The sequence below is a fragment of the Ruditapes philippinarum genome, unplaced genomic scaffold, assembly GCF_026571515.1.
Source record: "Ruditapes philippinarum isolate M1 unplaced genomic scaffold, ASM2657151v2 ctg2234_1_1_1_1, whole genome shotgun sequence".
NCBI lineage: Eukaryota > Metazoa > Mollusca > Bivalvia > Venerida > Veneridae > Ruditapes > Ruditapes philippinarum.
Window position 1 is genome coordinate 118,552 of NW_026867319.1, and position 14,020 is coordinate 132,571.

Sequence of the window (14,020 nt, forward strand, 5' to 3'; positions counted from 1 at the left end):
GTTATTTACCCTGAGGCCCTCTTATCAGCAGGAGACCAGTATGACCAGTATAATGAAAACAGTCGCTCTCAGAATAATACAAATACACAGCATGACTTGAGACTTTTCTCTTGGATAAAAGCATTCCCTTTATACATTAAATTTTACTATAGAAATCTTGAATAAAGTTATCAATTTTATTTATTTCATGGAAATTTTTTAATATTTATATCTTTAAAAAGAATGCAAGCATTTCATGGTTTAAAAACATAATATCACAGTGTATGGATTGTTTTTAAATCAATGAATTAATATTCTCTTTCAATCTTGAACATGAGGAATTGCCTCTTAAAATGTGGATAAATGGATAAATATAGAAAATTCCTCTTTAGTGACAATAATATCTAATACGCATTCTGCCATTATGATTTTTTTTGTATATTTGATTATACAAAAATTATGGTCATTTATCTATATGACTAACTAGCCTGAGTGCCAACGCCTGATGAATCCCAGGCTTATGTCTAACATGCATTTTGAGAAAACTAGGGAATTTCAATCTGCAAAATTGACTGTTCTTTGTTATTTACCCTGAGGCCCTCTTATTAGCAGGAGAGTGGTATTATGAAAACAGTCCCTCAATACACAGCATGACTTGAGATTTTTCTCTTCAATCAAAGTATTCCCCTTATACATTAAGTTTTTAATATTGAAATCATGAATAAAGTTATTAAATTTATTTATTTTATTTATATCTTTCAAACATATGCAAGCATTACACAGTTGAATACTAAATTGTCAGAGTATATTGATTTTTTTTAAAATCAATGTATTAATATTCTCTTTCAATATTCTAATGAGGAATTATCTCTAAGTTATATATTATAGAAATAATATTTAGCTTAAATATAAACCTTTCCTTGATTTGTTTGAGCTTATGAAAAAAAAAATATGTTTTACTTAATTAATTGGGCCAGAATTATCCTATTGATTTTCCCATTTGTACACTAGAAACAAGAGCTGTCACAGGAGACAGCGAAGCTCGACTAATAAAATACTGGACGCAGTAAGGAGGACAAAACTATGAAAGAAAAATCAATTATGTATAATTATGTATTAAGTTATAGTAAAAAATAATACTTGTTAACATAAATTCCAAGATCAAGGGGAATAATTCTAGAAATAATGCTAGAGTTATGGACCTTGTCACACAACATTTGAGTAATGATAAGAAATATATATTTGAAGTTTGAAGTAGATACCTTAAAAAGTAAAGAAGTTATTATATTTCTTAAAGAAAATCCTAAGTTCAAAGAGAGATAAATGTGTAAATATTGCTTCAAGAGTTATGAACATTGTCACATAAAATGTAATTGATGATAAGGAATAAGTATTTGAAGTTTGAGGTAGATACCTTTAAAAATAAAAAAGTTATAATAAAAAATAACATTTTTCTAGTAAAAAAATCTAAGTTTATGGGGAGATAATTCTTGCAATATTGGTGCTAGAGTTATGAACCTTGTCACATAAGATGTGGATGATGATAACGTAAATATATTTGAAGTATGAAGTTGATCCCTTTAGAAATAAATAAGAAACAGTAAAAAATAATATTTTTTATGGAAACTTCTAAGTTCAAAGGGAGATAAATCTGAAAATATTGGTGCTAGAGTTATGAACCTTGTCACATAAGATGGGGATGATGATAAAGTAAATATATTTGAAGTATGAGGTTGATCCCTTGAGAAATAAAGAAGAAACAGTAAGAAATAGTACTTTTTGAGAAAAATTCTAAGTTCAAGGGGAGATAAATCTGAAAATATTGGTGCTAGAGTTATGAACCTTGTCACATAAGATGGGGATGATGATAAAGTACATATATTTGAAGTATGAGGTTGATCCCTTAAGAAATAAAGAAGTAACAGTAAAAAATAGTATTTTTTAAGGAAAATTCTAAGTTCAAGGGGAGATAAATCTGAAAATATTGGTGCTAGAGTTATGAACCTTGTCACATAAGATGTGGTTGATGATAAGGAACATATATTTGAAGTTTGAAGTTGATACCTTAAGAAATGACAAAGTTATAGTGAAAAATATTTTACTGCACCAAAACTTTAATCTAAAATCTGGACGCGGACGCCGACGCCGGGGCGAGTAGGACAGCTCTCCATATACTTCGTATAGTCGAGCTAAAAATTGAAATACCTGGCCATTAAAAAAAAGCTTTAAAAACACTTATCCATTACGGAGCATATTTACATTTAACCTTATTATAATTATATAAATTTGATTTTAAGGGATATTATTTTACACTTACAGTTAAATACTGGTTAATAAAACTATGATTACAATAAATATATATTTTTTTTTAATTTTAAGCTTTAACATGATATCACCTAAATTGTTAAAACTGCTGATTTTAAAATTTACTTATTTATATTCATGAATAGGCCATATATTCCCAAACTTTTTTTTTCACAGCAGCTTAACAAACGCCCATGCCACTTGATATGCAATTATCCAATAAACCATTTAGGTGTCACCTTCCCTGGCCAGCCTGGTCATATGGTCTAGTGCACTAGAAGTGCACACGGTGTGCACTTCTAGTTCAGCTCTAGTGCACTAGAAGTGCACAAGGGTGGGAAGTTTAGTGTGAACTCAACTGTATGTGCAGACTGATCGACCATACAATGCTTAGAAGGTCCTCAATGTTGTATACTATTTTTATATAATCAAGGTAGCCAAACATGACTGCTGGGTGCTTAGTTTTAGCTTTATTTTATAATGGATAGCTTTAAATTCAAAGCTGGACAAGTTTGGTATGCAACAAATTCAGCAGTGTTAGGTTTACTTCTCAATATATACTAGTAGATTGATTGACTATATTATCAAGACAAAAGTATTTATCATTAATCATTTAAAATATTGCAAAATACTTCAAAGTGATGTAAAACAATAGCTTATCAAAATACAAACAAAACTCTGACCTAAACAATATATGCGAATTGATAAATGATCATAAAACAAAATTGAAATGGTATAATCTGAGAGTAAGGTCATAACATCTCACTTGATGTAAAAATACAATGAACACCTGTCACTGATTGTTGTGAAGACTGGCTGGTATTCAATTTGGTTTAAATTTAAAAGATGTAGTTTTAAAACTTGTAAATTGTCTTTAGGACACAGTTGCCTGGGCAATCAATTGTTTTTACCAGTCTACAGGCAGGCAGTGTGACAGCAAGACATCGTGACAGATGGACAAGGGCAAATCTAAGCTAAGTAGGGGCATAAAAATTGTTAACAATGACAAACAAGGTATTAGTAAGCTAACACTATATCTCACTTTGGGCTGTTGTGCTGTGGTTAGCTACCACTAAAATCTCACTTTGAGGTTATCTATCACTATATGTCACTTTGAGCATGTTGTGCTATGGTGAACTAATACATTTGTCTGTTATCAACATTATCACAATAGGAATATAAAAATTCACAAAAGTCCACCTTAAATCAGCATGCCACCAGATTCATGATTATCATCATAAAAATTTTGAAAATGTATTTAAAAGTAGAATATTGTCAAATGAACAAAGATAGTAATTTACACATTTCAATTAGCACTTACAATCAAAGTGAATTACCGAAACTAGGTCAAAATATGCAAAAATAGCCCTTAGTGCAGTCATCAAATTTAGGACTGGCCCGGTGGCCCATGGCCAGTGAAAAATAGTTCGGGCCAGTGAAATTTAGTTAGGACAATTGGATCAAAAACCAACACAAATTTAAATATCAAAACATGTTTCGCTTTATTAAGCTTCTTCAGTTGATACATGAAAATTTAGAAAGAAAATTTAGTTAAATATATAGTAGAATAAATTCAAAACTGGAATGCGGGCTAGTAAATTCAAAATCTTAAATTCATTGACTGTTAGTGTGTTTGTCACACTGTAGTAATATGGTGATTAATACAGCAAAGTCAGCCATTAATCGCACATAACATGTACACTGTTACTTGAATACATGTATATTAACTTTTCTTAAAATCTTGGTACATTTTTCTCTAGTTTTTCTTGAAATATTTCTGGCCAATCTGGAGGCATGCAGCTTTAAAGCACTGACTTGTATGGTAAAATGAAAACTGATAGCCATGAAAATTCCTTTCCAAATTTATATTTAACCAGTCAGCTATTTAAAAAGACATAATAGAATTATAGAAGGCTTAGAAAATCTAACAAATTCTAATACTGTATCATTATTTCCTATTCATACACAATTTCTGTTTGTATGAGATATACAAATAGCAAAACAGTTCTAAATATGGAAGAATTTGTAATCTCTACCTTTTTAAGTTATCTCACTTCTGTGCTAAAGTATGGTTACAGACTTTCAATGATTTGTCTCTCATTGCTGTGGATTTAAATCCTGCCTAGTAATTTGTGATTTTCAATATCAAGAACCCATCTAGATTTTTTAAGGAAAGATGGCCAGTTCAAATCTGGTGTCTACTTGTGGATACCAGCGGTCTTCCTCCAGCAAAAACTGGAAAGTCACTATCTGACCTTTTCTATGTTTATATGACTTAACAACCAAATATTGATCAACTTATGTTTGGGTTTAAGTTTAACATGACAATGTCAAATAATATTCAGTCCTATATTTAAGAACATTTATTTTTAATTTGAATATTCCTTGTATCTGTGTAAATGCTAAAAATTCTTTTCAGCATTTCTACATAAATTCATATATAGAGATACATAGGCAGTGGACGTACTATGGTCAATTGCCATAAAAAAAACAAGGTTAAACCACAGGACAAAAAAGTGTCTTCCCTTGTTACCCTCACAAAATAATAACAAGAAAAAAGGTGAATAAAATCATTTTGTTAAAATCTTTGTTTCAACATATTATATTCGGTCATATTTTGTTGTCAAACATTTATTCATCTCTGTCAAGGTAAATGACTGTATAGGCACAACTCCATTTTAGCACAAAAATATATAGCAATCCAAGAAAGAGAGAAACAACATTTACCTCAAGTAAAGTGTCTGGGGTTGTTTTTCCATGTAATACTGGTCCAGTTTTTCTACCGTCTGCAATAAAAAATATTAGGGTCTTTAATAAATGAAGGGAGGTAACAAGATTTATTTCATTTCAATAATTATACCTAAATTATCTCCCTTCCAGAATGAGTAACTGTGTGCTATGAAACACATAATCAAACCAACACACTCATGCCACTTTAAGTTTGCAAATATACATAATCTTTTTTATGGTGTATATATTTAAGTTTAAAGGCAATGCAACCTTGCATTTGGATCAAATATAGATAGTTCCTGATTTTTACAATATGTACCTTCCTTCCCAAAAGTGGCAGTCATTTTGGGGGTCATTTCCTTTGTCATTATTCAATATAATTGACAAAATATGAAAAACAAGAACTGTTGAGGACAGTGGCGCTCTACTATTCGAAAAAGTTGTCACCAGGTTGTTTCATTGAGTATAATAATGCTTACCTATATGAATACATAAAATTGTCCGAAAGGGTACAAAGGCTTGTTTTTAAGATATTTTATCGAGTAAATCACTGCTTTATTATTATGAATGCATAAAAATGTCACAAAAAGGCACAAACCCTTCAGTAGTTATGGAGATACCAGCTCACAAGCAAAAACTTAACCAAGGATTTCTAAGTTGAAAAAGTGGCATAATTATGCAAAAAGGCAAACTTGTGCCAATCATGTTAGATTATCACAGAGAACAAGTGTGTGAAGTTTCAATCCATTCCCTTCAATAGTTATGGAGATACTTGCTTACACACAAAAACTTAACCAAGAATTTTTAAGTTGAAAAAGGGGCATATTTATTAGGGATGTCATCTGGAGCCGAAACGACCATCCGGATATCCGAATCAAACATCCGGATGTTCGGATCGTTGTTATATTCTTAGATGTCTGATATGACGTAACCATTTCTTCCCGACCTTTTTCAAAGTGTAGTATTTCGTTTTTCTTCCTTTTTAATTGAATGATACATATCAAAAATCTTCCATTATTGATTTTATTTCTTCTATATAGAATACGACTAGCTTTTATTAATAAATTTAGTGCGTGTGGTACTTACGATTTCAAATGAAATGGAAACGAAAATCGCCGCCGATTGTCTGAATTCCTCAATTAGCGCTATAGTACGCAATAAAATTCGCTCACATTTGTGAAAACAAAATAATACCCGTAAAAATTAAATATAATGTTTCCATTGTTCAATAACACGCATACAATTTACACACGATGACCTTTGACACGCGTGTAGCCGGCTTTTCAAAAGAATCTGCCAATCTTTGATGTTTACCATCATGTAGCCCTGGCTGTTTGATTCGAATCATCAAAGAAAGTGCCGAAACTTACATGAATTACACACATTTTAAGTGTTCATAAGTGAAAAAAGAAATGTGAAAAAAAAAATGTTTTTAAAAAAATGCACATGTTTGATTAATACTAAAGGAGAAAGTTATTTTGTCGGATAATTTTCGTATCAATTTCAATAAAAGCTTTGATAATTAACATATAATTCGTAAGTGAATTTCTTTATTTGCTTATTTTATTTCTGCAGATTTTTCAATGTCTAAAAATAAGGAGTCGACGGGTCGGTAAGCCGAAATATATATAAAAATAATAACCTAATTAAATATTTAAATTTGGACATAAAAAAATGTAACATCGTTGCCGATGACAGTCGCACGGGACTTAGAATCTTACAAAACTTAAATTTGATTAAAAACATGTGTCATAATTGACTCGTAATTATTATAGTAATTATTGATTTTTTTGTGGACTGCAGAGGTTATGATGTGTATTGTCAAACTAAGGTACAGTATACAATATGGTGTCAACACCATGTCTACGATTATCTCAACGCATGTTATTATCACATTTTCTCAATATTTTAAAATACTTTATACAAACATCCGGATCAGAAAATCTGCTCCGGACACCGAATCGTTATCCGAACGTTCGGATATCCGGACTCCGAATGACATCCCTAATATTTATGCAAAAAAGCAAATCAGAGTTATGGGACCCAGACGCCGCAAATGGGTGGCTAAAACATGTCAAAAAAATTCGAGTAAGAAGGCCGAGCCATGCCGACCAAGGTAGACTGCTCCGATCACCCCCGATCACGCATGCAGACCGAGCTAGACCGGTACCCGATCGCTTGATCGTGCTTGATCGAGTTGATCTGATCGGCAGTGAGAACACAGCATAAAAGATTTTTATCAGTTTTATGTGAAGATGATAGAATTATGAGATATTTCTTGTCTTATTTTATTTTTACTTTTATTTTCATTTTTATCTTAGGCATATAACATATTGGGAATGGCCCTCAAAATTGTGGCCAGGGGAGGTTATAATTGCTATGTCCAAAGGAAGTTATAATTGCTATGTGAAAAGCATCTATTAACATGAATGAGTAATGAAAATATAGTTAGTATTATCAAGACTTTTGAAAAAGTAACATTTAAAAACTTCACTCAGAAAAGATTAGAAATACACAAAGTCCAATGCTCTGCTGAGACCTTCATTTTGGCATAGTGACACTGGTCTTGTACATTACACATATTTTACTAATGCCAATATTTGGTAATACATGCAGAAGTTATGTGAAAGAAAAAAATGCACTCAAGATGAAAAATATATATGAGAATTTGATTTTTGACCAGGAGGCTTTGATCTTACATGTGATTCATCATCTAATCATGAGATTATTTTATTTGTTTTATAATATTTAACAAATGACAACAGCTTCTCAGTTTTTATTCAATATTAATTCCTCTTTCCCTTAATATAACAGATAATCTTACTGGACAGTGATATCTTGTTTTATTTTCTCCAAACATCCATACCACCACCTTGTGTTTTTTTTGTAAATAAGTGTCTTTTTTTTGGTGTAGTCTGTAGCAAGAAGAATTCTATTTACTTAAAATTATTGGTCAAGCATTTTTCACAAATGTCACTGCATCCCTGACCTTTGTCCAGATGACCTCAACCTTTATAGGGGTTGTTTCCTAGCCATAAGCAATGTCCCTACCAAGTTTCATAGGTCAAAGTTTATTGAATATTCCTTCTGCAGTTACTGTGAAAACAAAGAGTCATTTCAACCTATACCTTTGAACTAATGAGCTCACAATCATAAAGGGTCATTTTTTAAAGCAGGGACATAAAAACAAAATACATATGAAAGTGAAATGTACCTACCAAGTTCATAAAGTTCAGAGCCTTTACAAACAAAGGCAATAAAATGGGTATTTATTTTGTCATCTCTTGATGGGGCCTGAAAAACAAAGTTCAAATAAATAGAAGCCCTTTGCTGCATTAAAATGTCATAATTTCCTTAATTCAGAATTTCTAATTCATAATCATAAATAATCATAATTTTCAAATAATACCTTCTCCCCATTATATCATATATTAAAGTATTTAAAATAACTTCATCCAATACATACTGGTACTTGCAGTTTAAACAGCTGATGAAAGAGGAAGGAGCCTAATTGACTATACGTTTTTAATTTAGTTATGACTGAACAACGTAAATTTATAAGATGTTCCTTGAAAATAATCTGAAATCAGGTATTTGTATTATTTTTTTTCTTGTCATTACAATAATTTCTGGTCAGTAGTATCAATGTCTTATCAAGGACGGTGACAAATGTAATATACATGTAGTAACGTTACCTCGGTCTGACCTTCCTGTGCGCTACCTTCATGCGCTGCACCCATTTCCTGTAAACAAATCACACTTTACATGAAAATAAGTTGATAATAAACATCTCATCCATAGCTTCAACCAAGAATGTAATAATGGCTGTATCATGCTCAATAGAATTTCATTTACATCTTGGTTGACACCTTGGGAGATTGATTGAATATCATATTCTCTATATTTGTCTAGGTTAAAGTTAAACAACCTTTAAAGACCATGCTTATTAATGTATCGAAATGGACTTCTTTTATCAAGTTTGAAAAATAACCATCAAAACATAATTCACAATTACACCGTGTATATCCAGTAAGGTAGGAATGTGACTATAAAGGTGGAATAGGGCAATAGTAATGCAAGATTGTGCAAAACTATGGCCAAATCTAGCACCATGGTTAGACATTATATTTTAAAACTCATTAAAATGACTTGCATATAGAAGCAAAGCATAAAAATATAAACTTTTTATGGAATTTCTAATACTATATTTCTCAACAAAACAGGACAAAATATCATAAAAAGTTTTCAAAGGCTTTCAAAACTCTACAATAAAGATCAGTTTAGGAAAACTGAATTTTTTGCCTCAGGTTTAAACATATTCAGTTCCAACAGTATACATATATGTTCACATATATGTGTACATACAAGTAATCAACAAACAAAATATTTTTACACTAGAAATGTGTCATCATGCCACGGATGCCCCCGCATGCAGCCAAAATTTCAGTTGGTGCATTAATTATTTTTTTCATTTTAAGTTCAAAGCCCTTAAAACTTTTCAATGTTAACACAAACCATTTTCATACAATGTTCAAGGCACTGAAATTATTCAGTCTTAACCTTTTAAAAATAGCATATTGCATATTTGTAGCCAAAATAATGGCTAAAAGTATGAGTGTTTAAACTGAAAGTTCAAAATTTTTCCAACATTCAGGAAAGATAAGTTTGTCTAAAATCATTGAACGACGACCAAATTCAAAGTTAAACTGCTTATTCCTAAGATGTATCTATATTAATTTTAAAGTGAAAGGGACATAACTCTGCCAAAAAATCATCAAACCATGACCAAATTCCAACTTGACCTGCCCATTCCTTTGACATATCCATATGTCAAATTTAAGTTGAATATGTAACACTGTTGGGTAGATAATGAACAGAAACTGTAAATTTCATGTTATTTTCAAAGTGAAAGGGGCATTACTCTGCCAAAAATCATTGAACCATGACCAAATTCGAACTTGACCTGGGCATTCCAAAAACATATCCATATGTCAAATTTGAGTTGAATGTGTTGTACCATTGGGGAGATAATAAACGGAAACTAAAAAGTTTCATATTATTTTCAAAGTAAAAGGGGCATAACTCTGCCAAAAATCATCGAACCATGACCAAATTCGAACTTGACCTGTATTTTCTCATTTCATATCCATATGTAAAGTTTGAGTTGAATGTGTTGTACCGTTGGGGAGATAATGAACGGAAACTGAAAATTTCATATTATTTTCAAAGTAAAAGGGGCATAACTCTGCCAAAAATCATCAAACCATGACCAAATTCGAACTTGACCTGTATTTTCTCATGACATATCCATATGTCAAGTTTGAGTTGAATGTGTTGTACCGTTGGGGAGATAATGAACGGAAACTGAAAATTTCATATTATTTTCAAAGTAAAAGGGGCATAACTCTGCCAAAAATCATCGAACCATGACCAAATTCGAACTTGACCTGTATTTTCTCATGACATATCCATATGTCAAATTTGAGTTGAATGTGTGCAACCGTTCTTAAGATAATGAACGGAAACTGATGATGACGGAATGACAGAATGACGGAAGGACGGAACAGGGTAACACTATATGCCCCAGCCATTACATGGCGGGGGCATAATAATGGAAAAGGATGAAAACAAGTCTTTTAGAATTCTTCTCCTTAAATTTGTCTCTATCAAGAGTTGAAAACCTTCACTTACACAGTATCCAAAATGGTTAAAAAACAAAACATACAAAATTAAGATGGTTTTCATTTGGAGACACTTTTACCCAAGAATGATGAAAACAATTGAGTTCATTTCAAATTTAAGGACTTTCAATATTAAATAATATTAAATTACATGAATTGAGCTACCAACAGTAAAGAGCCTAGTGTGACTGCAACAATGTTCAGACTGGCATGGCTCTAAACTAGTGGTAAAGGCCAATTAGTTCTGGTTCTAGCAAAGTAAGGGTTAAAAAATTTACTTTTAGTTCTAGAAAAGGGTTAAAAATTTTAGCTGGTAATATAAGTTTATACAATCATTACTTTTAGTGTGCTTGGTCAGAGACCTAAAAGAAGAAGGATAAGAATAGAACATTGCCCCAACCAGACCCACAATCCTTTATGGGAGATTCTTTGGCCCTTGAAGTTGATCAGTTTTCACTATCTTGCTTTATGTGAGAAAGTAGAAAGGAAGGGTGTCTTATATCCCAGAAACAAGTATAGACAACTTATATGTAAACTCCTGTTTCATTTTATCATTTGCAGTTACAAAAACTTTTTTTCTTACTGTAGAACTATTTCTATTTTATGAAAATGAAACATACAAAGATGAAATTTACAATCAGGTAAAAGAAAATGTTTTGCATTATAATGCCTTTTTTAAAAATGTATTAATTAGCAAGAAATGACGTATATTACAATCAGGTATTAGAAAATGTTATTCAATATTTTGCTATTTGTTTAAATGCATAAACAAGGAATGACGAGTTTCACAATCGCTAATTAGAAAATGTTTTGCAATATTTCAATTTTTCTTTTAATTCATTAGCAAGCAATGACGATTTTCACAATCTGTGGGAGATTTTAATGACGATACAATGATGAGGTAACCAACTCTGGTGATAATAAGAGGAAATAATAACCCTCCTCAGAGATGCATCATGACGAGATCACTGTTCCCATTTACATACACATGTGCTTTGTGAAAATTAACTGTAACATAGTCATATCTTATATCTTCTGTTTGCTGGAATTCATTTATAATATTTAGAACATAATCATATATCTTGGGTTGTTACAGTCAAACCAAACATAACATAACTGATGCAGATCATTTTTGTTTTTGATAATTTTGAACATTTATTAAAACCATTACCTTCAGAACTAGTGTTTGGCAATGCAATCTATATAAGTTGCCATCAAAGCAATATCTTCAAAATTACATCAAGTAACTATTCGGAACATCATACAATTGTAACTTTTTTGACAAACTTTTTTGTTTTTGGCTTTTCTGTGCACCAACTTTTCATTTTTGGATATCAGGGGGTGTTACAAGCTTAAAGCAAGACCAGGGGTTTAAAAGCACCTGACCTGAAGGAGCTGAGAGATGCATAGACTCCAGTAATTCAAACCAATTTAGTCAACTCTTACGACATTGACTGCAATTCTGAAGCCTTAACCCTTGAAGGCAACCCATCATCCACAAGGGGGAAAATCCTGGTAAAACACCGAAATAGCCTAAAGGTTTGTTACTGGCACGGAAGTAAAACAAGAGCAGAAAATTATCAAGGAAGTTGTTTTATACACAGTGCACTATTATATGCAACTAGAATTCACTACTGTCTGCCATACGTAACATCATGCTATAAGAACCTTGAGAACCTTGAAGGACAGTTATTTCTACACCAGTTTGTGTAAACTTTCGAATTCTTGTGTACCTTTAAACTAAGTTAGTGTTAAGCAGCCAGTAAATATTTGCATTGTTATCTTTTTACCGTTTTCAAGTTACAACAAAAGTCCACATAATTATGGGACAACTCTCCTGTTTGGTAGGGGTATATAGATATATCAGTAGGTTAAATGATTAAAACAATAATTATACATACCGTATCATTCTCTAGCAATTTTGCAATCTCCGCTGGTTCTTTTCCTAATGTTTCCTCTAGAAACTTGTTAAAATGTTTGTTGTCTAAAATATAATACAAAGATTTTAGTGAAATCTAAAAAAAAAACCTCAGGTGCCCTTCTGTGCATTATTTCAGGCAAGAACAGGCACCTGAGTAAAACCACTGATATATAAGCTAACTGGATAGTTTCCTCACATGAAAAAGTCCAATGTCCCTGTTGGCATTCAAATACACAGTGGTGAGGGGGCCAGCAGGTGGTTTGAAGTCAACAACCTTAGAACCACTAGGCCACTATTTGAGATCATCATCAATCTTAGTTCATTTACTATTAATACAAATATCAAACAAATATCAGGGAGTCAATTCATTATTACATTCAACAGCCTAGAGTGTTATGTTAATTTGTATGTAAGACTTAAAATCATGACAATTTTGTAAATATTATGTGGACAACTGTCCAGATGGAAGACCTCATATGTACGCGTGTGGACATTATTTCTGGTACAAGTCATTCTTAGTTACATACTTTAGAGATCCTGTATGTTGTAATTAGGGATGTAACATACAGTTAACCAAAATTATATAAACATAATAATATCATTTCCTTCTAACAAAATTTTAATCATAATTTGTTATAATTGTACAAAACAGTTTCAAATGCTTTATAAGTAAGAAATAACAATAGGACTTAAATATGAACAAGATGTTATCAGAATTTTATTTCTAATAACCTTCCCTTTATTTAAATGTTAAATTTGGCTAATACACCAAGGGAATTGCATGATGGTACATTTGTAAATTATCATCAATTTGTGCTTCAAAATTAAACAATTTACAGCCTGACTGGTACATGTTCCAATACTGTACTCAAAAGTGAAAGCTGCATTTAGTGTCTTATCAGGCCGGTGGCACAGGGTCCCAATGAATAACTTAATGACATAACATAAAACAAGCCTTTTTTCTTAGTGCAATAACTAGTTAACTCCTTGAAATTTAGAAGGACTTAACCTGTTACTGCACTAAGGTGACGATTTTTCCTACCAACAGTATTTGATGAGCTTCAATACAATACCTAATATACATATCAATATCTTCAAATCAGCTTGTCAAATGAGCCGCGTCACGACAAAACCAACATAGTGTGTTTGCGACCAGCATGGATCCAGCTGGTTTGGATCCATGCTGGTCGCAAACGCACTATGTTGGTTGTGTCGTGACTTGGCTCAAATGTTTTTGGAAACTTGGCAAGTAATGGGGCTTGAAAAACTATACCAGACGGACCTATACCTAGACAATAAAAAATTTGTGGAAAAATAAGTTAAGAACATATCAAGCTTAAGGAGTAAACACTAAAGAATAATGCAGCAGACGGCACAAAACGCCATGGCATTGATTAATGATGTT

At 31.9% G+C, this 14,020-nt stretch overlaps 1 protein-coding gene across 1 annotated transcript in view; it reads right to left on the reverse strand.

The window, feature by feature from the left end:
• The window catches only part of LOC132735703 (ubiquitin carboxyl-terminal hydrolase-like), a 55,893-nt gene that overhangs the window by 35,984 nt on the left and 5,889 nt on the right, over positions 1-14,020 (reverse strand). The window contains exons 5-8 of the mRNA XM_060722685.1: positions 12,596-12,678; positions 8,709-8,756; positions 8,232-8,307; positions 5,011-5,069 (exon numbers count right to left, since the gene is read on the reverse strand). Coding sequence (XP_060578668.1) covers positions 5,011-5,069; positions 8,232-8,307; positions 8,709-8,756; positions 12,596-12,678 — 266 coding nt within the window. The remainder of the gene's footprint in view (positions 1-5,010; positions 5,070-8,231; positions 8,308-8,708; positions 8,757-12,595; positions 12,679-14,020) is intronic.